Source organism: Miniopterus natalensis, chromosome 9, assembly GCF_054644295.1.
Source record: "Miniopterus natalensis isolate mMinNat1 chromosome 9, mMinNat1.hap1, whole genome shotgun sequence".
NCBI lineage: Eukaryota > Metazoa > Chordata > Mammalia > Chiroptera > Miniopteridae > Miniopterus > Miniopterus natalensis.
Window position 1 is genome coordinate 37,360,653 of NC_142089.1, and position 27,301 is coordinate 37,387,953.

General features: G+C 35.6%; 1 protein-coding gene across 1 annotated transcript; it reads right to left on the reverse strand.

Annotated features, from left to right (window-relative positions):
- Positions 1–25,353, reverse strand: TM2D1 (TM2 domain containing 1). The gene is made up of 7 exons (XM_087820481.1): positions 25,173–25,353; positions 23,167–23,236; positions 22,175–22,283; positions 18,221–18,312; positions 10,013–10,086; positions 4,767–4,896; positions 1–2,444 (listed from the first exon to the last, which is right to left on the reverse strand). Exons 1-6 carry the CDS (start codon positions 25,332–25,334, stop codon positions 4,786–4,788), a joined length of 618 nt encoding a protein of 205 aa, XP_087676607.1. The 5' UTR covers positions 25,335–25,353; the 3' UTR covers positions 1–2,444; positions 4,767–4,785.
- Between the last annotated feature and the right edge of the window lie 1,948 nt (positions 25,354–27,301).

Sequence of the window (27,301 nt, forward strand, 5' to 3'; positions counted from 1 at the left end):
TCAGAAATGCATGTTGTTCATTTATTGGGATAACTTAAATACCAAACAATAAGGAATTACATAAATTATGATACAGACATGGAATACTCTACAGGCATTAAAAATAATTTTGTACAAATATTTTGTGTAAATATTGAAATAGAAAAATCTTTACAATGTGAAGAAGCAGACTACAATACAGTAAGTACAATGTACCACTTTTGTGAAGAAAAATGTATATACATGCATGGAACAAGTACTAATACATACATAAAAATATTAACATTATCTTTGAATTATAAAATGAGTTTTTTTCTTTGTACTTTTTGGTGTTTTCCCAAAATTTCTGCATTAAGCTTGAATTTTGTACATAGAAAAATGCAAAATGGATGCTGATTTAATGAGAGAAAGGAAGAAGGAAGGTGCCAGAACCCTGGGGAATATCTACATTAAAGTGTTTGAGGAAGAGAACCAACATCTTAGACTTGTACTTTTTAAGAACTAATTTTCTTTCTTGCTAGTTTCTTGCTATTAGATCTATTTTAGCTTGTTAGCTACCCTATCAGCTTGCCCACTGCTTTAAAAGCAGGGTTATCATATAAAACATCTCAGACAGAGGCCTTAACATATAATTTTATACTCACACAAAGAAATAGCCAAATAAAAAGTGTTCCGTGAAAGTAAAAAAACCCTAAAAAAACTGTATTCACATGAATTAAATTCATTCACATAAAAAAATAAAAAAATAAGAAAGAAAAAACATGTTAAGGAATTACATATATTAGGCAACAGGGAATTAGGCAAACTGGAAAAAGTGAAGTGTTCTTGTCATGTAAATTTACAATGAAAATAAAGCCTAAAGATTTAGGAGTGTAATGTGAAGAAACTGCATTTCTAGATTTTATGAACGACCCAGAGTACTACAGCTTATTTGAATAAATACTTTGAGAAGCACCTGCTTTGAAACATACTTTCCACCTGGCCACGTTAATAACTGTAACAACTGTGCAAGAATCACATGACTTTTCAAGATTTGACTGCAAGTATTTCTTATATAATTGAACTTATATGGCTATGCAAACTTAAGGACTTTTAAAATCTGGGCTTAAGTGATACTGAAGAAACTTCAAAGCACTGTTTGCAACCAAAAGAATCTAGGAAACACTAGAATATGGGCATCTACCAGCTACCTGAATTGCAGCCAAAATATTATCACTGTGAAAAAGTGAATCCCAAGGAAATACAAGCTCATTAGGGGTAGAGATGTTTGTTTTGTTCCCTGCTGCATCCTAGCATCTAGAACAGAGCCTCTCAAGTGGCAGACACTCAGTGTTTTAAGGAATGAATGAATCAGAGACTATTCCTGAGGTATATTAGGAGTCAACCCAAATTTGCTTCATGTATCAGTACTTAAACCTCCCACCAACTGGAGAACCTGTTACTGAATGACTAACATACTATGAAGCTAAATGGAATATACAGTATATTTTTGAGTAAAATGAGTGATAAAAAATTATGATTTTTACTTTTGAGGAGCCCAGCCCTAGTAATTTTGAAATTGGTATGCCTGTTACTAAAGAAAGCACATAATAGAATTATGGAGGCCTAACATTTCATGTGTTTCCATCTTCTTAAAACCCTGCTAAAACACGGGAAAAACCAGTGCTAACATACAGGTGCTGCTTCCTTCAGACTCTGCACATCACTTCAGGCGCTTGTCCAGCATCTGCCTGGCAGTGCTAACAGATGGAAGACATTAATCTTCTGTTCAGTGTTCCCACCTTGTCCACCAACTTCAAATGCAACTGCACTGAGCTAGATGAGTCAGCATCTGGTCTTTCAAAAGCTAGTGCATCACTCCCACAGCAAAACGGAAAAAGTTCACACTTCAGAGGCCTGAACCAGTGCCAGAAGTACCCATGCTGCCTCAAGGTTTCAGACTCCCTGGTGATCTTTAGCTCCTTGGATACCGAGGCAAAGACAGATCTGAAAGCTACAGAAAACCAGGCGGGTTCACACTAGACCGCACCCCAGGCAATATAAATGGTATTTGTTCACACCACGTATTAACTGCTTTGAAGGATCAAAATGCAGAAGACAGCTAACATTCAACGTTTAAGGTTTCTTAATAATAAAGCAATAAAAAAATCTGAGTAAGCCATACTTTTATTTTTCAGAAAAAAAGACAAGTGGCAACTTGCCTTAGGAAAAGACATTACAGAACATCAAGATAATAAGCTATCTCATAGAGACAGTAGCCTAAGAAAGACTATTGTTATACAGCTCTCAAAGAAAGTCCTATTAAATAAATTTCAGAATAAAATGCTTCCAACTAAAACAAAAGAAAAATATCATCAACAAAAAAAAAATCACACAGAATCCGTAAAATGGTATGTGAAGAAAAGGGGAAAATCTGGAAATCCACATACTGAGAGTTCACTATTAAAATCAACCAGGCCAGAATCCTAAAACAGAAGAAAGAAATATATTAAAACACTATTTTTAAAGAGTCCAATGAGGTTATTGTAGATGCACATTGTAATGCTTCATTTACTTAAGACATTTTTTCTTACCCTTGGGGCCCTTCTACATACACAGTAGAGATCATATGAATGACAATGCAGAGATCTGCCTTCTCAATGGGCCTTTTGAGTTTTAAATTTTAAATTTGAATCTGGAATCCTAATTAAATGTCTATATAATAGGCTACAGAGAATGGAATTGCTTTTTTAAATTTGCTTAGGCTCTGGCCCAGCAGCTCATATGGTTAGAGCATGGTCGTGATGCGCTAGGGTTGCTGCTTTGATTCCCGGTGAGGGCACATATAAGCAGCAACCAATGAATGCGCACATAAGTGGAACAACAAATCAATGTTTCTCTCTCTCTCCCCTCCTCTGTCTAATATTCAATTAAAATTTTTAAAAGTACATTTACTTAATTTTTATACATTAGCAATCTATATACTTTTGAATGGGACACAATTTACAGTATAAAAACAGATTATGTGAAACTACTCAAGCCTTCTCATAAAGAATAACTTCCAAAATGAAGATTCTTAATACAAAATGATATAGTTGGTGAGGGCTGGGGTTGGGAGGGAGGTGAGCAACCAGTGGAACTCACAGAGATCTAGATGTGAGATTCAGTTTCACACTGACCACACTAAGTCTTAGTCTCAATTTGTCTCCTGTTAAGAAGAGGCAGATGGATTTGTAAGCTTCATTTCTATTTTAAATCCAAAGACTCTTATGGTTTATAAGAAAAGATTTGAAAAACTTTTTGGACAATCAGTTGAATAAACTCCTCAGATCTTGACAATGTCTATCACTGTTCAAACTCCTGACAGTATCTATAAAGCATACCCCATAATTTTACTGAGAAAAGAAAATAATCTACCTTATGGGCAAAATTATACTTTATATCCTATTTATACGCTACAACGTAGAAGATAAATGCCTATTCCCTTCCTGGCCTCTAGAAATACTCTCTAAGATAGAGTCAACTGAAAACCCCAGGACTATGACTGTGGCCAAAATGTCTAGCCTGTCTTTCTCTGTCCTGACTCTGCAAGCTGCAGACAGTTCAGTCAACAATCACCTGACATACTCTGCACCCTCCATGCTATATAGGACTTCTCCATTACAGAGAGTGATTATACCAGGAAATTGTTTTCCTGAGAAAAATCTAGCATTACTGGAAGATTACTTATTAGAATAGACTAATGTACAGTCATGGAAATAAAAACCTTCTAGTAGCAGAGCCCTAGAGAACCAGAGTTGAATCAGGAAGACGAATGAGATCTCTGACTTCTCCAAGTATATTACCTATTTAAAGCTGAAGCCAATTAATAATTTTCATTGGCAGAGCCAAACTTTAGGTTAGAATAAGTACTTTAGTAGTTCAGGATTGAGGTCTATTAGCTTTCAGGTTTAGGGAAAAAGAAGAAAAGAGATTTAAAGATCCCACTGGCCCTGTCCAGGTGGCCCAGTTGGTTGGAGTATCATCCCAGTACAGTAAGGTTGTGGATTCGATCCCCAGTCAGGGCACATACAAGAAGTGACCAATGAATGCATAAATAAATGAACAACAAATCGATGTTTCTCTCTCCCTCGTCCCTGTCCTCTCCTCTTTCTCTCAAATCAATCTTTTATTTTTTATTTATTATTATTATTTTTAATCCTCACCCAAGGATATTTTTTCCATTGCTTTTCGGCAAGAGTAGAAGGTGGGGGGGAGAGAAATCAATGTGAGAGACACATCAATTGGTTTCCTCCTGTACTCGCCCCGACCGGGGCTGGGGATTGAGCCTGCAACCGAAGTATGTGCCCTTGGCCGGAATCGAACCCGGGACCCTTCAGGCTGAGGAACAATGCTCTAACCACTGAGCCAAACCAGCTAGGGCAATACATTTTTTAAAAGATCATGATGAGCCTAGGAGAGAGACACGCAGAAAAGATATGCTTTACTGAACTACCTACAACACTACTTTCATCCTAACGATATAATACTATGGACTATGTTTTTGTTTTGATGTTATTTTTTTCTTGTGAACTATGTCCTTTAACCATATTCACTGTAAAGAATGATAGTCTGAATTGAGAACTATAGGAACAACGAGCATACATGAAAATGCTTTACAAAAGATTAGAGATATTTCGGGCGCATGCAGACCTATTTCCCGAGAAGCCAAAGGAGAGTTTTACAACACTAAATGATCTCTTCTCAAATTCTCATAATTTTACACAAATAATATACTATAATTAAGTTTACATATACATATCACTTACTGTTTCTTTTAAAAAATATTTATGGGTATAACTGTGTTTTTCTAAATGTCTCATTAGTAATACTCAGTCTTGTAAGTCTGGTTCCATAATAATCTATAATGTAACTGCTTCCATCTGAAGGTCCAACAATCTAGAAAAAAAAATTTTCAAAATTACTTTTTACCAAAGATATTTTCACAATACTGAGTTTATTTTTCTCAGTTGTTAATAAAATTATTTCAGTAGCACCAATAATACAACTCAAACTAATTCAAGCAAAAAAAAAAAAACCAACAGTAATTTTTTTACATATTATATATATATATAAAACCATGCAAAAGGAACTTACTTTATTAATGCTGATGGTTTTATTTGTAATTTATAAACTTTTGATTTTGTTAGTGGAAAATGTATTTTTGTTTGTATATATTTAAGTAGCACCCTAATAAAAATAAATTAATTAAAGGAAAAAATGAGATTACCAGTAAGTACTTTAATACCTAAACTTTAGCAACAGATACGATACTCCACTTAATGGCACTGCATTGTCACTGAAGGCATACTGCTCAAATATCAGGTACCTCAAATATCTTATAAATTTAAAATGTTATGAATGAATTGAAGAGTGAAAGGACAAAAAATAACACTTTATAAACTCTATCAGTGTAGCCCTTTTCTATCTAGTGCACTTACGAGTTTTTCCATATAAAGAATTCAAATATTAACATTGGCGAGGTCAAATCAGCTGAAGACTGACTAACCTGGTGAAAAAAGTAAAATGACTCAGCTGTCTGCCTGTGTCCATCCCAATTCCCCCAAAGTAAATTTATATTTTCTTAAAAGTCAAATTACATTTTTGTGTCCAGAGCTGATTCCTGTGTGTAGTTAATTTTAATATGAGGCCATTAAAACCATCTGATTACATTTTAATTAGGTATCAAAATTCCTACACAGTGAGAGAAATCAGGCATTCAGAATCCCTGACTTCACTTGATTTAAAGACTGTTTGGCATTAATCCTCAATGACCAACACAAACATCATTCCTCAAGAAATGAGTAATATTCACCATTATATCTCCTGAGGAAAACACAGCTTTGGGATTACTCTTAGAACCAGTTTAAGATACTCTTTGTTTTATGAACATTCCTTTAATTCATTAAGTAAAAATCTGCCCACAGCATAAGTGAACTCTAAGTGAAATCTACCTAATTAAGGTCACAAACACAAATTATCAGTCTCCTCAGTTTTCCAGTTTATTTCCCCAATAAATCACACCAGGGTTAAATAAACAATGCACAGGGTTAAATAAATAAATAGAGCTATTTGAAAGGCTTGCTATCTATAAAATGTCCACTGGTTTTTATGTATTGCTGTCCTATATCTAGTGAACTATCAAGGACTTTGACCAACTTTTCCCATACTGGTAATTAGGGTGATTGCATGTTTAGTCCTTTTGATCAACAACATATATTTCACAGGGCAAGGGTATAGGCCATGTCTTTGACAAAACAAACTGGCTTACATGGAAATGAACTCTAACCCTTACTTTATTTATGCTCTGAACTGAAAAGGCTTTTAAGAATTTTAGTAAAATTCAAAGTATTTAAATGATAAAGTCAAGGTAATTTTTTTATTTTAAATCTGCAGTTCCCAAGGAAATATTTTATTTCTAATAATAAGTGAAATCTTATCATCAGACCACTCTTGGGATAGATAGATTGTAAGTTCCTTTAGGGCAAGGATCCCAATTTATTATACCTAACTGTGCTCATTAAACTCATTTTCACTGATGGCATAAAACCCAATATGTATAATTTATCATACCAAGTTTTTAAAAATATATATATCTTTATTAATTTTATAGAGAGGGAGGGAGAGAGAAAGAAATAGATAGAAACATCAATGATGAGAGTCATTGATCGGCTGCCTCCTGCACGCCCCCCACTGGAGATTGAGCCCAAAACCTGGGCATGTGCCTTGACCAGGAATCAAACCTCAATCTCCTGGTCAATGCTCAACTGCTGAGCCACGCTGGCCAGGCATATCATACCAACTTTTATTTGGATTCATTAGCTCTCAAGTGACCTCATAAAATTTAGAACTTTAAGGCCCTAAAGAAAAGCAATCACTTTTTTCAAAACCACCGTTTTTAGTCTCTCATCTTCTCTGTAACTAGCACAAAGCCACACTTTTCACAAAGTATGCTGCACAGTTCAAATCAGCAAAATTTTTTGAGGGCATACTCTATGTTTAGCACACTATTAGTGCTATACAGGATTAATAAGTCTTTTTCCCCTCAAGAAGTTTATGTCTGAAAATTCAGACCTGGTGTGTAAAAGAAATAATACAAAAGCAACATATAATCCAATGCTAAAGTGAGTTACATAGATTAAATGCCAAACTAATGAGATATTTTATGAATTTAATAAATTTATTTATAGAATTCATAAATGTCTTAGAAATTATACAGCTTTTCTGAATTTCTGCTTATATAGTGATTAGTCCTTTAAGAAAATCTACTCTGTAATGTCAATAGGAATGAAAATTAAAGTAATTTATTCCATAATATATAGAATTGTTAAAAACTGTCACCAAGAACCCAATATACTTCCTTCTAACAATTTTCTATATTAAAATTACCCATCTTCATTTTTCTGATTTGTGTCTGTCTTGTCTCCATTTATCAGAAGAAATTTTCTTTTCTTTTTGTTTGACAGAGTACATATCAGTGGTTTGGGTGTAATTTAAAATGTCCACATTGTGTGAGAAAAGAGGTTTAAATGGAATCAAAATATTCTATTATTTTCTGGGAATAAAAAACTTAAATTGTCTAATCTATCCTTTATGATGTATACAAAAATATACAAGCACAAAAGAATGAGTGTTTTAAAATCTTTGGAACTGCCTTATGTGTAACTATATAGCAGGTTATGCACAATAGTTACCTATAACTGAAAGATTATACACTCCACATGTACCACTGATTTAATTTTTTATTGAATGCAAAAAATAACTCAATTAATGCTATGCATTGTTTCATGCCATTCATTCAGATAGTGCCACTTGAATTTTTTAGGAACAACAAAAAACTAAGAAACTTCAAAAGTTTATTAACAAATAAACTCATGAAAATATTTTCAGTATATATAGCAACATGTAAAGTTTACTTACTTCAGCAATGTGTGCATTATACTCTATATTGTTTTGGTTCAAAGATGAAATAACTAGTGCTATTTTTAAGAGAATTTTCCTGGATTTGTGTTATAAACACTGTGAAGCAAAGTATGTTTTTATAGGTCGTGAGTTCATGCACAATATGTTTCTGGGATCACAGCCCAATAGAAAAACATTGCTATTCACTAGGGACTAATATTTAATGGCAAAGGAAAAAAAATCAGGGATGGAGAGACTGAAGAAGGAAACAAGAATAAACAAAAGGATGACGGCAAAATGTAGAAAGTTCATGAGAAATTGGAAACAATATATTTGTGACAAAAAATATATTTGTTACATAGTTTCTAATATTTATAGTAAAAACTTATTTGATTTGCTGAAAAAAATAATTTTCTAATGTAGTAAACACCACATGTTAAGTATATTAAATGACATTTAGAATAAGGCTACAGAAATGATTTATTTTTCCTCTAATCTAAAGGCAGTCTAAAGTGGCCATACCTATTAAAATGTCTTATTTCGGGAAATTTATTGCAGAAATTCACACACTCTAAATCTACTTCAATAATTTCTTAATGTAATAGTCTCAATTCCAGATCTTTGACAAAAGAACTACTGTTCTGAAAAGTTTAGGCATACACATACCAGAAAGCAGTAGCTGAATCAATTAAGTTCTATAATTTGATATAAAGCTATAAAGGAATGATTTCACCCAAGAAAGAACCCAGTGTGAAAATATTAACTAAATGGTTGAGTTTCAAAGACAATGAATTCTGGATATTTTAAAGAATCCCAATAATACATTAAATTCCTTGGGTCCTCAATTAAAGTAAGAAACCCATTTCCAAACATATGTGCACAAGTACCTTAGCCTCTTCATGCCTGCTTGCCTGTCCCACAGTCAGAGAAGGCAGAATATTTGGTTAAACATATGTTTATGAATAAAGACAGGAAAATTCCAACTTTAAAACCAAATATTTTCCTTATTTAATTATGGTATCTTATTGGTCCATATGCTGCCTCCTCCTCACAGTATGGTACTCTCCGCACAGTATGCTACCAAAAACCTCCTAGATTTTGACTTTCTCTTAAAGCATAAGGATAGATAGCATCAAGCAGACAAACTGAGGAGTGGAAATACTGTATGAGAAAGAAGAGCAAAACTGATGATCAAAATACATACCGACACACTTGCTGAAGACATTAGGTGCTCCATAAATGCTTACTGAAATGCTGTTTTGTGACATTTGTTATGATAAATTCATCTTTCTCTAATTTAAGAATCCTCGTGAGTTAACCACAACCAGTTCAGTATAATTTAATAGAAAACATCTGGTGGCACTTTTAAATGCCTAAGGATAGCATTTCACAAACTACGCCTGCCTCCACAGCATTGCAGTAGCAGAAATCCGGCAAACACAGAGCAGCAGAGATGAGTATCAGGAGAGTTCTGATACATCACTTGATTATATCAATTTGATCTTGCCCTAGGCCAGCCCCACTCTTCAATTATCTATAGAGAACCCAAACATTCCTTTTTTCTTTTTGGCTTAAGCTAGCTGGATTTCAGTTTCTATAATTTGCAACCAAGAAAATACTAATTATTTAGTGCCTGTCCAATACAAAAAAAAAAAAAAAATTTGTTTCTGCCTCCGTATGTTCATATGTAAATATCAAATTCCCATCAATAGCCTATTGCAGTAATTGCCCATGTGGCTGTGACTATCAGAGAAAGAAACATAAGTTGGAGAAATAACTTCGACCCTTCTTAGAGATTCATAATACAAATTATAAAAGACTCTGAGAAGTTATCCAGTAGAGAAATCTCTTGAACTCAGTTGAACTCACATTTACAAATCATATTGACCATAAAATCCTTTTTTTATGAAGTTATATCTTTTAGAACTACTAATTGGTAGACCACAGGTTGGAAAATGCTATACTTGGAAACATGGCCATGATCCCTTGGATGTAGCATCGGAAAAAGTATTCTTAACTGCTTCCTAATATATTTAAGATATACCACAAGAAGATCAAAGAACTCAAATTTGAAAGTAAAAGTATTTCATCTTCTAGATTAAAACTAACTTACCTGCATTGAAATAAGAATGAAGTCAATTAGGCTCCCAATTCCACAAAACCCTACAGTGCAAAACTTTAACAAACCTAGAAAAGAAAGTAAAATCATTTACAACCTGGAAAGTCTTATAAATATTAACAAACTTTTCCATTTCCCAATAAACCATTATATATACTACAAATTCTTTTTATCAAGAATATAAAACTAACACTTAAAATAATCAAATCTTCACCTAAAAATATGAGAAAAGTTTAAAGGTTCCTCTATATAGAAAAGCCACAACAAAAATAAATATTAGGAGCTGAAAGAAAAACTCAATGTGATCTTACAAAATTTCTTAAGAGAAAGGGCATAAAGAAATAAATCTTTAAATCTCAGTAAATCAAAGTTAGAGAACAACATTTAGTCCTAAAATCCTTATTTATTTATTTACTTAATACATTATATCTAAAGTTTAATATACACTTACAGTAGAAAGTCCAAATAAAGACTGACAAGGCACAGAAAATATAATCAGAAAAAAATGCTGATATTATAGTTAAATTAAAAAACTTAATTAGTAACCCAATTATCTTGAATTTATCCTATACTTTTTTTCTAAGTATCTCATGTTTATTAGCTCTATAGTCAAAATAACAATTCTGTACACTATATATACACCTCTGTTCTTGGTCCCAACCTTAGAGTTAAGGTTCTAAAATAGATGATAATAGAGCATATACAAGATATAACACAAAAACATGACGATGAAATCAGAAGAGGCAGATTGGGGGTGGGGGTGGGATGAGTAATCTCTCTTCTATATTTAAACTTGAGTTGCTTTCCAGACATTGCATTTGGGACATAAAAATGGTATGAAGCAAGACTCTTCGTGAAAGGGCAGTTCTAAGTATCAACTACATACAGATGCCAGTTAAAATCACAGAGTAGATGAGATCACCTCCTGCACAAAACTTGGAAACACAAAGAAGCCTGAAATACGTTAGATGATTTTGACCCTTCTTAGTATTACACATATAGCAGAATAGTGTTCTAAGTACTAGGATAATACATGTTGGAAATAATTCAAAAACTATTAAAATATAACAATTATATGAAATTATTCTCGTAGTCTTCTTCAAAACACCTACCTACCTAATATTTTATATCTGGTTACTGTCTTATGGAAGCCCTATTCGGGAAATGTCTTTTCTTTTTATTGGTTTTAGAGAGAAAGATAAAGGGAGAGAGTAAGAAAGAGAGAAACATCAATTTGTTGTTCCAATTATTTATTCATTTATTGGTTGATTCTTGTGTGCCCTGACCAGAGATCAAACCCTCAACCTTAGAGTATGGGGAAGACGTTCTAACCAAATGAGCTACTGGGCCAGGGCTGGGAAGCATCTTTTATCTGTATTCACTCCTGTGTCTGTATAACCTACGACATTGTCTGGCACACGGTAAATGCTCAATATCTGTTGAATGAATGAATAAATTTTCTCACCTTTTCTGTTTCCTAAAGACTCCTAACTTTTTACCCATCATCTTATATAACAACTCCTTTAATTATTTTTTCATTAGTTGCATTTTATTACTGTTGCCCAAGGAACTTATTCACTCAGTCAGTATACTAACTCATTGTATTTCTGAAATGAATCCCACTTCACAAAGCATTTATAAATTTGGAAACATTTTCCTTCCTTCAATTTGTTTATTAAAAAAGTATTAAGAATGGTCCAAAAACAGTTTTTCTTTAATTATCTGCCACTATGAAGACTCTATAACCGTCAAACAGAGCCTTTGCCATTGTCATCCCCTCTTCCAAAGGACCTCTTCCTGTAGCTCTTCTCATCTCAGGATGCTTCTTTAGAGAAGTCTTCCTAATGTGCCCTTCTAGAGCAGCATGCCACCCTCCACCCCTCCCCAGCCCAAGCACTCTATCACATCTCCCCTATTTATTTCCCTCACAGTACTGTTTAGAAATCTTTAACGGCCTCATTCACTGGTTTGCTCATTCATTGTGCCTTCCATTGCCAGGTAAATTTCTAAAGGCAGGGTCTTATCTTATTCAAGTCGATTCCTTGAACAGTACCCAACAGACAGCAAGAGTTTGATAAATACTTTTATAACTATCAAAATACCAGATACAATCACAAAATGTCTAACAGGGAGGAATTGTCTCAAAAAATTCAGGTATACATCTAATGGGCAAAAATACTACACAACCGTTTAAAAAATATTCTTCTCTAAACAAAGATTTTAAGTCCATTAAAATCTAGACATTCTGCTGCTGAACCCCTTAAGAGTGCTTCAAAATGAACAGAAGTTCCTGTTCAAATAAAATATTAGATAAGGAAATGTGTGTGTTAGGAACTTTGGTAAATGTGACCTACTCCTGGAGAACACATTGAAAGAAACTACAGAACAGATCCAAGATGATCTTTAAGCATTTAAGGAATCTGCAAACAAATCTATAGTGACAGAAAGCAAATGAGTACTTGCTTGGGAAAGAGCAGGATAAGGCGGGCCAAGAGGCAGGGATTACAGATGGGCACAAGGAAACTTTTGGGAGTGACATATATGGTCATTACCTTAATTATGGTGATTGTTTCACAGGTGTATACATATGTCTAACTTATCAAACTGTACATTTTAAATGTGCACTATACCTCAATTTATACCTTTAAAAAGATTTAAAGAAGTTGACTGTTTAAAAAAAAAATCAAAGTTTAAAATCATTACATTGATTTATATCCATTCTCACTCCAAATGTGTGATATTAATTAACTATGGTCCATCTATTTCTCAAAATTTAAGGTAAACGATGACTTAACTAATGAAGTTGCTAATGTTATCTTAAATTTGTTTTAGCTTTCAAACATAAAAATACTTTATAAAAATAAGATAGGAAGGATACTAAGGATTAAAAAAAATGAGACAAAGAAAAAATTAGGATAGTACATGGCACATGGAAAACATTCGATAAATGTTAGCCTAGCTGCTACTTGTGTTACCACTATTTCTACTACTACTATAATTATTATTATAATCAAGAAATTTAGATAGCATAAATCTACATTCTTTATAGTTGCATCATCTAACCTAGTCTCACCTCTTGCAAATTCCTTCTGCCTGTGTTACAGTTCAACAAACTAACCAAAGTTCTTACTGTGTGTGCCCTGCTCTTGTATCTCCGTCATCTATCTCTGCATTTACGTGTGGTACACTGTTCTCTGCCTTGCCTCCTCCTTTTCCCGCCCCCCACTAATCCCAATCATCTAGCTGACCCCTAACAGTATTCTAAAATATCGAGAAAGTCTTCTGTAACGCCCCCGGGATGAATTTCGTGGCATTCCTAGACATTCCTCAGGACTTTTGAGTTGCAGCACAGCACATATCCCACGGTACGATTTATTATGTATTTATTTGTCTGTCTTTCCCTACACCTCTGTGAGCAACTTGAAACCAGGGCTATGCCATTCCCATGCCCAGTCAATGTGACTACTAAAGGAACAAACTGTATCAATGAATTATCTTATTTGTAAATAAACACTGATCAACTTGAACAAAAAGTATCATATATTCTAAACAGCATTTATTAAAACCAATACAAACTATTACTCTTATAGATTTCATTATTTTGAGCATCAGTACCAGTTTTTTAAAAGATGGGATATTTGTCAACTACCAAGAGTAGATTGACTTATTTTTCCCCCCAAATAAACAGTTTTCTTTGTACAAACTCTACTTACTAACTTTTTATTGTGGAAAGAAATACCAGCTTTAGACTTTAAAAATTGTTTTAAAACTCCAAATAAAAGTGTTTCCAATAAAGAAGAACTCATTTTTTTTCCTGAACCAGTATGACTATAGACATGTTCTTTCAAAAAGATTATGCTACCAGATGACATTAATAAAGCTTGTTTTGAGTGTACTTTATTTATACTTTAGTAACTTAAACTTTACATTTTAGAAACACAAATTCAATAATAGGATTTACGGGGATATAAAATAAAAAGAACAGATTAATCTGGGTTATTTTTAATTTTTTTGGTATTTTTTTGTTTTATTATAGGTTGAGCCTTGCAAATACTCTTCTGTCCGCATAACTGTTTTAGAAAATACAAATTACTTCATATTGAAGCTGTGGTGCCAACCTGCAAGTGTTCTGTAATGATTTGGTTATTATCATTTTTTTTGCACCTGTACCTATAAAGGAAAGCTTTCAAAAGTCTTAGAAAAGTTTAATCTACAAATCTCTTTATTTGTCCTATGATATGTGGATATTATATACCAGTCCAAACTGGTGACTTCAAACTTAAAGAAAAAAAGAGGAATAATATAACCAAAGATTTTTAAGATATGGGCTTAAAAACATACAACACTTAGTTATTCTCATAACGACAACATTTTCGTTTTAAAATGAATACCACTATGCAAAGAGCATCTCTCCTATAACTGCTTCAAAAGAGCTATCATCTTTGAGTATCTATAATCTTTTAATGCTAAGATGGGCAAAACAAAATATGCTAGTTCTTTCAGATAAAAGAAGTCACAAATGTTACAACAAAAACACAGAGACAGAATATTATTTAAAAAAATAAAACTTTGTCATGAAAAAAAAGGCTTCTAGCTAAAGCAGCACTGGTATACTGAGGAATAAGCCAATTAAAAGAAATAAAGCTGGTTTGATGTAAAGTACAGCATAGTATAGTCAACAATGTTGTAATAACTATGTATGGTGCCAGGTAGGTACTGGAATATCATATGGGAAGAGGGGAGGGATACTTTGTAAAGTTTATAATTGTCTAACTACTATGCTGTGTACCTGAAAGTAATATGAAATAATATTAAATTTAAACTGCAACTAATATTTTTTTAATTAAAAGAAAAAGAAATAAAGCTATACATCATCCAAAAGAAACAAAATCTTCAAATTTACTCATCTGAATTTTTATTCTTTAACAATACACAGTCATAGCTGTGGGCTAATGAGAAATTTGAAATATCTAGAAAAAAAAATTTTCTTAAAGGAATTTTTAGATTTTATCAAATTTTTTTCAATCTCACCTGCCAACAAATTTTCCTTCTTCAATCCTGAAGTAAAATTTATAAAGTGAAGTATCACATTCAGCACTAAATTACTTTTAAAAAGCAAGTTTCATATTTGCATGATTTACATGATTTATTCTGTTCTTATAAAACTCCAATGATCATAAACAAAATAAGTATTTTAAAAAGCTACCTATAAATACAACCACTGCTTTTTGTAACCATAAAGAAAGATTAACTTAAATGGAAGTAAACATCTAAATTGAAAGTATTAAAATTCCTTAACCTTGGATTCATGGTAAACATGAAAATTTACCTAAAAACATTTAAATTTTTAAAATTTACAAACGTTTTGACAGATTAGTTGATAAAACATATCAAAATCTTTAACATTAAGATAGTTAAATGCAAGGAAGATACAGATAAAAATACTTGAATGCTTAGGCAGATTTTCACTCTCATTCCAAAATCCCACTAAAAAAATGGCAAAGGGATTTTTAGAATCACAAACTCAATACAACAAAGATAATGGAAGATAAGGCAATAGCAACAAAAATTCAGGAGCTGTAAGACAGACTTAATCTTGAGAAAGCTGTATCTTAAACCAAAGTCAAAATGTTTGTTGACTTAATGAACATCCAAAGGTGGTTGTGATAATAAAGGAAATTATTTAAAGATTTTTTTTTTAAAGCCTTTATACTGAGGCATAAAGTTAAATGTAAAAAATTATATTTGCAAGTTTATGGAATCTCTGATTCAAAGGGTCTGTTTGACTGAAGCCAATAACAGATTGGAGTAGCAGTGGCCAGAGAAAGGCAACTCCTGGCAATGTCAGTGAACTAACCATTCACTAACCAAGGCTACTATACAGAATTTTATACAGAGCTTTATACCTAGAGTTTGACTGTACATAGAAAAAATTTCACAATGTACATATCAACATATTTTTATGTGCTGCAATAAATAAAAAACATTAACTTACACTACAGGACATGACAGCTCATCAGACACACATTACATGAAACTAAAAAGTTACTCATTAACCCAAATACTTAAAATACATTCACTGTGCAAAATTATCACAATAAACTGTCCTAAAGAACAGTGTTTTCTCCTTCCTCCTAACCTTTTTAAAACTTTTTTAAAATTAGAAATGTTTCCAAAAATATATATATGATCCTATCCTCTTAAAGAGAACATAAAGAGAATGCAAGGACTAAGGCAGAGGATTTGGCTGTATTCTAACCATCTGATATCACCATTCCATTTTACTTTCTCATTATAAACCTAGTTTCTCCAGCTAACCATGCATCCTTCCATCCATCCATAATTTAAAAAGAGTATGACAGACTAAATGTTTTTATCCTGGCAACTCAGAGGCCTTCGTGCATATTATATGGTTTTCTGCTATGTTATAAAGAGACATGGTTGCTGATATACATGTCATGAATGTGCCGTTACACCATCACCAGGCCAGGACTACTGCATCGATCTCTTTTCAGCTTACTCTGCCACCAGTCTTTCTCTGTCTAAGCTATTTCCCACAGTTCCTCCAGTATCATCTTCCTGAAATAACCATGATACTCATCTGATTAAAAACTTTTAGGGCTTCCGACATTAAAGAGTAAGGTCCAAACTCCCTAAGAAGAACTCAAAGCCTTTCATAATCTGACCACAGGCTGCCTCTGCAGCCACTTTTCACCTCCTGCCATCATTCTTTCCACACCACAGGTTAAAGTATCCACCATTCTTTCAACATGCACACAAGCACCTTCACACCCTGTTTGCCTTTGACATGCTATTCCCTGTAATGCCCTAAACCTCTGTAACCTGTTTATCCTTCAAAACATAATTCAAATGTCACCTCATCTAAGAAGTCCTCCCTCACACTCCAAGGACTACTCAACCAGGACCCCTGTGCTCTCATAGCACTTTGTTATGGTTCTGTAATAGCGCTGTATCATACATTGACCTACCAACATATTTATTTTCTTTTTAACCAATATGAACTGTGATCATCATTATTTCCAGAGCACTTACTTACTTAATAGGTAGTAAACGATGAATAAGTGTTAACTGAATAAATTCATGTATACAGTATTTTAAACTTTGACTTCTATTTATGATCTTGTAACACTGAACTCCAGGTAAGGCTGTCAGGAACATATTTCCCACCAACCCCACAGTAGAGATTCCTCTTTGATCTCTTGTGGGTAGCAACACAGAAAGAATAAGATTAGCTTTGCTAGCTGGAAAGCAGAGCATTTAGAAACTTTAAATTTGCTTGGTGAAGGGCTAATGTAGAAACGGAGTACTACAGTAAATACAGCATGATCTCTTGAGCCAGAAAATTGGAGTTCAAATTCAGGTCACTAACTGAGTGTCCTTGGGTAAATCTCTTAATCTCATGACAATTTCCCCATCCATAAAACAAGAATGATAACAACAAATATGTCACAGAATAAAGCAAGACCTCTAGAGTCAGTAAATCCCTTAACCTCCCTGGTGACAATTTCCCTACCCGTTAAAGAAGATTTAAAGAGGATGATAAACTCAGACAGTTGCAAGGCTTAAATAAGGGCCTGCATGTGAAAGTACTACTTAAACAAAAGCTATTGTCAAATGAAAATAGTTTGCATAAGCTTTAGTAGCTATGGTAAATGTGAAGATTCCAGTGAGGAGGAAAGTATGGGGAGGGCTGCTAAGAGTAATAAAGGTCAGGCTCCACACCACCTTATGCTGGCTGCTGTAGTTCTCTAACTCCAACTTCTCCTGAAAGTAGTAGTTTCTATTCCGAAGCCAACACTGAGGGAGATCCAGGTAGAAGAAAATATTTTGGGGAGAGATAGGGTGAGAGATGTTTTTATTCATAAAATATTTATCAAGCACCCACTGTGTGCCCAGCACTAGCAATGACAGCTCAGGTCCACTGTCCTCAGTAAGTGACTATACTATCTTGAGTATGTATTCTCATAAAGATGAAAACACGGGGAAAGTCAGTATTTCCTATCTGAGTTGAAGTGTAGAGCTAACTATTAGCTCTATACTCATAGAAGAACGTTAACTATTCCACTTAAGGTACATGGAACTTGTAACTATTAATAGTATTCAGAGATTTCATCTATAAGAATAGGTACACTTACCTACAACACAAGTTTCACAAGGGTTTTTTTAATGAAACATACTCACCCAAGGCAGGGTAGCCAAGGTAAAATCGATCTGCTCCCAACCATCCAAGAAAAAGAGACAGTGCAACAGCCACTTTATATGAATAGCCATTTCTGCATAAAATTAGAACCTGAGTGTCACCTTCATATATTTCCAACATGTAACATTTTAGAAAACAAAATTACTAATTATTATTTATTTGTTAATTGGTTCATTCATTCATTTACTCATTCAATTAATGCTTTTTGGTATGCCAGGCACTATTCTAGGCTATTGGAATATTTAATGAACAAAAAAGGGAAAGATCCCTGTCCCTAAAGAGCACGCAATAAACATATTCAAAAAGTAAATCGTATATTATATTAAGAAAGCCATGAAATTGCCATGTGAGTACAGAAAGATAAAAGAGATTCACAGACTGAGTCATGAGATATTCTGATATTAAGAGATCAAGAAAAGGAGAAAGCAGGAGACTGAAAAGTAGCTGTTTAACAGTGAGGAAGAAGTGTAACTATAAGAGTGTGGTATCCTGGAAGTCAAATAAAGGCAATGTATTGAGGAGAACAGAGTGATCAAATGTGCCATTGTGACTGACGGGTCACGTAAGATAATGGCTGAGAATTTGCCAGTAAATTTAACCAAGAGGAGATCATTAGTGACCTCAGCAAGGACAATTCTGGTAACATAATGAGGGAAAAGACAGAGCAGAGCAGGCTTAAGAAAGATTGGAAGGAAAAATATTAAAAAAAAGAAGTACTAGACAACTCTTTTGAGGAGTTTTGCTGCAAAGGGGAGTAAAGAAATGAGAGGTAGCTGGAGTTATTTTAAAGTCAAATTTGATGTCAGTCTCCTATTTACAATCCTATGTGTTTTGCATCGCACTTATAATTAGGACATTTTCGTGGAGTTGGGGAGATGGTAAATGGCCTAGAGATTCTATTTATGCATCTAATATTACAAAGATGCCAAATTTTACGCTGGGGGCAGTGGTGCCCCATCTACGTTGGAATGAAGCACCAGACTAGAAGTAGAGAAGTATATTAGGAGGCTTTCTAGAAACTCAAGCTATAACCTATTGGACAGTAGCAGTGGAAGAGAAAAGTGTACAAAATTGGGAAACATTAAGAAGGAAGAAATAATCAAACTAAACGTGGGGAATGAGGGAAAAGGAGAAGTGGAGAATGACTCCAAAGTTTCTGCTTAAGAAACTAGGTAGCACAGGTGCCATTCACTAAGACCAAGGAGGAAATGAAGGAAAAGATGATAGATTCAGTTTGGAACCTTAATGTATAGAAAGATGGCAAGAGAAGTCAAAGGAGTGGATGAATGAAAAACAGAAAAGGACCATAGATATTATCTGAGGATATCAGGATTAAAAAAAGAAGCACAGGAATCAAAGGAAACAAAAGAGTGTTTTATACTAGAAGTTAAAGAAAGTATTTCAAAAGAAGGGAGTGCCAAATGCTATAGAAAGATTAAGATATGAACTATAAATATACATACAATACAGCAACAAAGGTCGCTGATGAATTTTGGCATGGCCAAAAGCCATACTGCATTACACAGAAAAGTTCATAAAAGAGAAAAAAGAAACAAGCCTTTTAAAAACCCTGGCTGGTGCCCGGCCAGGCGTGGCTCAGTGGTAGAGCATCAACCTAGGATCCAAGAGATCACAGTTCAATTCTCAGTCAGGGCACATGGCCGGGTTGCAGGCTCAATCCCCAGTTGGGGGCATGCAGGAGGCAGCCGATCAATAAGGACTCTCTCATCATTGATCTTTCTATCTCTCTCCCTCTCCCTAAAATCAATAAAGATATATTTAAAAACAAAACAAAACAAAAAAACCCTGGCTGGGAAGGGAAATGAAATTAGAAAAGCAATTATCTATATAAATAAGTCACCATAAAGAATAATCTGAAAACTGGTGGTGTAGTAGAGAATGTCTAACTATTCAACAAACCATTTCTCTTTTTCTCATGGAAATATAGCTAAACTACATAATCTAGCCCACCTTGCAGTTAAGTGCAGCCATAACTGAGTTTTGTCCAATGAAACTCAATTATGGACAGAAGTGATGTATGCCATTTCCAGGTCTGGCCCATAAAACACTCCTAAAAGGACTCTAAGGACTAGATAGAGGAAGCAAAGCCATAAGATGAAAGGAGCAAGGCCCCTGCATGACTGCATGGAGCAACCCTCACTCCCTCACCTCACCCAGACCTCCAAGTCAACACAAATTGGACTATGATATGAGTGAGAAATAACTTTTGTTAGCCTGCTCCAACAAATATAAATAGGTTTGTGGCTCGGCAATCAATCAGACATGGTTACTAGACTTCAGCTGCTGGAGAATACATTATATAATGGCTACATCTGCAATATTAAGATGGAGTTTTAATCAAGTATCAATATTATATACAGAAGAAAAACATGTAAACTGGAAAAGGGACACTCAAAGAATAAGAATTTATCAGTAGCTGACCAGCAGCTGGCTCTTTGATAGGCATGTGTTGAATATCCTGATAAAGAAAAATGATATATCAGGTTATCTTAATTTTATGACCTTATTAGAATTATCCATCAATCTAACTCCTGTTGTTTTGATTCAATGCTCATCAAGCAAATTCTATTTTAGACCTGTAGAATTTACTATAGAATGGGGAATAAGGTGGCCAGGAGACTTGGAATATTTGGTTTCCTTAATAGTTATAATTCTTATCATAATTGACATCACTGTCTTGTGAGCATTAGTGCAGCTCAGTCACATTGAGCCTAATCTACCCAAAGACACTGAAAAGAAAAATCAAGAGTTAACTTGGAAATTAATGAATAGATCACTGTGGTGTTACCAATACAGGTAATTTGAACTCGTAAGGTCCAACCTGAGTGGCTAGCTCTTCTAAACAGATGATATTCTTAGTTATTTTATTATAATAAAATAACTAAGCCTAAGATATTATATAGCCTATAATATCTTAGACCAGCACTTAATAAATTATCAACTGGAGTGTTTAAGGTAGAAATATCAATCTATAAATTTCAAAATTGACTAAACCATATCTAAATACTTTAGAATAATTCCTTTTAACAATTTTTACTTTACTAATGAGAACTCTTACAACCTAAGAATCCTAAGAGATTGGCTTAGGATTACACAGCAAGATAGAATCTAAAGCCCCTCATTAATTCAATGAAATAGGATCAAAAGGGAAAAAAAAAAAAGGTTCTACTAGTAATTTCTAAGAATTCTAATAGAACTTATAAAGCCAAACAGTGGTTATTTCTTGATATAACTTCAAATAGGTATCATCAAATAACTGCAACAATGTACAGTTAAAAGGTAAAAGATAGTGCCAACAATTAATAAAAGTGGGTAAAACTAAGTTTTTAGTACAAAACAGAAATAAAAGAATAAAATGTTAGCTTTACTGTAGCAAAATTAAAAGCAAACTTAAAAGTCCTTTAAACAAACAATATTCCTAATAAAATAAAGCCTTTTGTCTTAATATCCCAAACTAACTTTTGAGTTGTTTTACATTACTATTCATCATCCATACCTATTACAAAAAATGAAACCAAGTTTCAAAATGCCCTTAATATGCGAACAATTTAATAGTTAGCATTCTTTTAATACTACAGGTACATAATCCTTTATTTGAACTCTAGAAATCCCCCAAATTTTGAAAACAGAATTTTTTTCCTAACTCATTTGAGTAGCCTAAGTGACTGAACTGACGTGGTGTGAGGCCATTCAGTCTTTGTTTATCCCAAATAGTGAACTATAGAGCTTTACTTGGTTGGTAAACTACATTTATAAAACAATATGCACATGTAAAGTAGAGGTTTTCTGATACAAGCAAAAAGTTAAATTAGGGCACAATTTTCCCCATAAATTAACTCTATCTCTTCACTCCATGCAACCAAGATACAACATAGGCAAGTAATCTGAAAATTTAGCTTCAGTAAAGTACTTACACGTTTCGGCAAGATATGGGCTTGAGAAAACCAACTTCGTTTCCAGTAAAATTTGTTTCATTGCCACCAAAATCCTTACAAGTTATGTTGGGTGCTGGAAAACATGGAACTAAAAGCAGAAAAAGGCAAGAAACCATTTTTTTCCTGTAGAAGAGGTATGTAATTATGTTGCTGCTTTTTAAGACTAGCAAAGCCTGCAAGAGAATATAACATGTAACAAACCACCTCCCAATATAACACCTGACATGAGGTTTTAATTTAAATAGGAAAAGTTACATTACAGACTGACAGACAGACAGACAGACAATCAGCCCTGCCCAGTGTGGCTCGGTTGGTGGCTCGATTGGTTGGAGCATCGACCCAAGCACTGAGGGCCTGTCTCAGGTTCGATTTCCAGTCACGGCACATGCCGTGGTTGTGCCGTGACTGGAAACATTATTTTAGAATAGATGATCCCCAAAACCATTAGGGTAAGGGTTTGTTATCCATTATCAAAACATCTCTAAGAAAATACTGATACAAAAAAGAGAAAATACTGATGTATATTTAAAATCCTTACTGTACTGTTTTCATACTTAGGATATTAAGTATATTTTACAAGTGCATAATATGGGTGATATAGCTGCTCACCGTACCTTATTGGACTAACAGTCTCATTTCAAGTTCTTTACAAGTAATTAAAAATCTAACTAAAGAAGCACCTTTGCATAACACAGCTTGGTTAATAAAGGGCATCAAGACAGCTATAAAAACTGATTCCAAGGATTTAAAAAAAATTAATGAAACCATAAAGCTTCCCAGTTTATATAACTAAAGAGAATAAGATTCTTTTTTAAATTCTCTAGCCAGTTCTCCAATATTAAGTTGTTCTGGAAACTGAATGATGTTATAACTCAAGAAAACAAACACATTAATTACTTTTGGTCATCATACATCGATCTATGAAATAATGTTTTAAAAATTATTTTTAAAGACATTTCTGCAAGTCTTACCATGAGCTGTGTAGTTTGTACAGTTAACTGGTTCTTGTGTAGCATCATTTATTTTTGGATCTTTACAAATATATTTAAGAAAAGTTAAGGAAATGTAAACTCTATTCCAACACAAAACATTACCATCTGTTAATATCTTATATATACTCCTGTTTATACTCACATGTAAAGAGAGGCTGTTAATTTGTCCAGGTCAAAAAAACAAGCACAAACATATATACTATCAGTGTCACTAAATAATACCTGAACATTAATTTATTACAGGAAAAGTGTATTAATATATACTAAAAGCACTAGCAAAGAATGCCGTCTTTAAAGAGCTTCCGTTAGGGTTTAAGCACAAAGCAAAAGAAAAAACAGAAATAAAAATCTTTACCAAATTATTGTGAAAGAGCTTTAGGGTTAAAAAAAAATAAAATAAATAAAAAAATCTGTTTCCAGAGAATTGACTGAACTAATTTTGGGGGCCCCAAGTATTGCCTTATACGTCATTTCATGCAACATGAAAACCCTGTGAGATACTCTTATTCTCACATTATAGAAGCACAAACTGAGGCTTCAAGTTTGAGTGACTTATCCAAGGCCATGTAAGTGACAGGTTGTAAAATCAGGCTTCCTGATTCCAAGCCTAGGGCACTGTCCATCAGAGTACAAAAAAGATGGTGTTTTAGGTGGGTCTACATGGTCTCCCAACAGGATTTTAAGCCTTTGGAAACATATAATAATTATATTCTTATAGATGTTCAAAACACTTGGGTGCTTTTCTGTTTCCTAAATATTCTATTGGCACTACAATGATTTAAGTAAGGTATTCATAAGATGTCTCTGCGTTAAGGTTTCTGAATCAGTGTTGGAAACCTCATTTTTATGCCAGGAGTAACAGATATTTTCCAGTTATCATCACCTCATTGTCCTATATGCTCAGGCACTTCTCTCTCGAATACAAAAAGCACAACTCTTCATATTGCCCAATTATTTTCTTGGAGAGAACCACCCTGACACTTTTGCCAAGAAAAGAACTCCACTTACTAGGTTAGTGATTCTCAAACTCCAAGCAAAATGGTATTCAGCAAATATGAGCTATTCAGTAAAAAACAAATAACCATGGCCTCTCAACTCATACTACCACTACAGGATAGAATGTTCTTAATTTTAAGACTTTTCTCTCATAGAATCTTTCTTATATCTCTGGCTTCTGTTATTAATTTTTCTGTTACACAATTTGTATGAAACTGATTTTGTACAAAAGTAGCTATTTTAATTTGAATGCAACTCCCATTTCATACTGTTCCTCAGTTTACCAGAACTGTTACAATGGACAGATCCACTCAACCCCTTGAGCCTTAGTTTTCTCTTCTGTAAATAGTTGACACATACAGTCCCTACTACGTGCCAGCCATTATTCTAAGTGATTTTCCTGTAGTACTAATTTGTCACAACAATTAGACGTTTAAGTTGGTTCCACTGTTATCTATATTTTTAATCACTGAGAAAACAGAGTTCAAATAATTTGTCCACAGGTACAGAGTGGAGCCCCCTGACTGACATCTCACGGAGTTTGAGAATTATAAAAGGTAAGCCATGTAAACTTAAATGATAAACAGGCAACACACACTGCCTTTATTTTTATTAACTACTATGTCTCGCTCCAAGTCCGAGAAGTTCCAGGGTAGAGCCTGTCAATCTTTTTACTACTGTGCCTGGAACAGGGCCTTGCACACTTCAGGATGTAGGTGTTTGCTGAACCACCCAACCTCCCCCCCACCCCCAGGCCCAGTAACAAAAAAATCGGTGGATCAGAAGAAAAAGCGCCAACAATCGTAAAACCCCAAGGAAATCACACAGGGTGGCCTGTTTTTCCCACCCCTCATCTCTCTTCACCTCCCAGGATCCCTCGGTCATTAGAGCCCACGGGTCACCACCGTTCCTTTCACTCCAACGCTCGCTCGCGACCCACTCGGGACCCCAAATCTACCTCTCCCCCAGGGGGCAGCTTCTCACAGAGGATATTGTCCCACTTTGAGGTCCTCGCACTTAAACGTCTCCTCGCCCCCGGCGGCGGCAGCTCCCCAGGGTCCCGTGGTGACTGACACGAACCACAGGACACCCAGGAGCTGGACAGCCACGGTCTCGGGAACAGCCGGCCCGGAGGCCCAGGCGGCCGCCATGCTGGGGACCGGCGCGTCCCTGAGACTTCCGGTTCCGCCTCCGCCCAGGAGCGGGCGGGAGAGGGCGGAGCGAGGGAGGCTCTTAAAGGGACCTAGCCTTGGCTGCGCGCAGGTTCTTCTTCCCCGTCCGCCAGCCGGGTCGCCTGGGGGAGCGGAGGTTGGATATCCACCTGGGGAAAAAGAGGAGGCTGGCCCTGCGGCCGCCCCACTGCTCACCCCCGAGCCGACCGTGCTGTGGCTTTTCCGTCCGCGGAAGTGCCGGCGCGCCGGGCGCTTTGATAAACGCCTTACAAACATCATCTCCGTTAGTCCCGGCAGGATTGGGGTGTGCAGATGACGAACCCGGCGCAAAGACTCCTAACGAACACGTTGACTTTATGACCGATTGGAGTGAAAGGGATGTTAGTCCCATTTCAGAATCTGTGCTCTTACTGTTACGATACAGCGGCCTCCCGGTTGTTGAGGGGATTTGCGGAGGGGCCCCGGGAGCCGCCCCTCAGGCCGCAGCGTCGCCGGTTCCCGGGAGCGGTCGGCGGGCGCAGGCCCGTCCCAGGGAGCAGACCCGCCTTCGCCTAGGCCGAGCGGAAAGTCGGCGTTGTTTTTAATTTTAGGAAGATTTTATTTTTTACTTAATTCTGAAGTCTGCATGACATCACTACAGTATTTTAAAAAGCCGTTTTGTTTATCATTGTTTTCATTTACGATGTTTGTATGTTACCTCAGAACCGCTCCCCGGCGACGCCGCTGAAACCGGCCTCCAGCCGGCAGGGCCCTGTCCGCGTCCTCTGAGGGCCGATCTGCAGCAGAAAAGTAGCATCGTTATACCCCCAGAGAGCCCTAAGAGGTTAGAACTGGATCACGGTGGTTTCATCAAGTAAATGGGCATGGCTGCTAACACGCACATTGTAGGTGTCACTGTTCTGTGTGATCTGATGGCTCCAGAGGCGAGGTGGCCGTGCGATTCACCAGGTGTTGCGAACAATGTCGATTCTTGGGCCCCATCCCTAGAGGCTCTGATTTCCGGTTCAACGCAAGGGAGCCACTCTCCTAATGTAATTTCTTTACTTGCAGATGAGTTATTGGTTACACGGACACAGGCTATGGTCTGAAGATGGGAATTGACCTTTGGCCTCTCAGTGAGCTGGTTGTAAGGAGACAAGCTGAAAGCAGCGGGAAAGTTGGAGGGTTCCCCCTCCCCGCTCTCGTTTCTAAATTTTTATACTAAAAGTTCTGTAGTAGGGAAATCTTTTACACTGACCAAATGAGTATTTTTTTTAAGTGAAAGTTTAATCCTTTTGCCCCTAATGTAAAAGCATTTGGGTCTGAATGGTGCCTCTTCATCCACAGTAACACTGGTTTTGAAGAATTGTATTACACAGTGATGCCCAAACTTTAGGGAGCATCAGAATCGCCAGGAGGATTGGTTAAAACACAGAAGGAGCCCGGCGGGGCCTGGCTCAGCAGTTGAGCATCGACCTAGGATCCAGGCGATCAGGGTTCGATTCCCGGTCAGGGCACATGCTGGGGCTGGGGGCTAGGCAGCCAATCAATAACTCTCTCATCATTGATGTTTCTCTCTCTCTCTCTCCCCCTCCTTTCCTCTCTCTGAAATCAATAAAGATATATTTAAAAAGATAAAAAATTTAAAAAACACACACAGAAGGAGCCCTGGCCAGTGTGGTTCAGTGGGTTGGGCATCAACATGTGCAGGGAAAGGCTGGCTGATTTTATTCCACTCAGGGCACATGCCCAAGTTTCAGGTGCCATCCCCAGTAGGGGGCCTGCAGGAGGCAGCCAATAAATGTTTCACTCTCACATCAATGTTTCTCTCTCTCAAAACCAATAAAAAATCTTTATAAAAAACCAGGATGGGCCCCACAAGCAGAGTTTCTGAATCTGAAGATCTAGGGTAAGGCAGGATAATTTGCATTTCTAATGAGTTCCCAAATGACGCTGATATTGCTGAT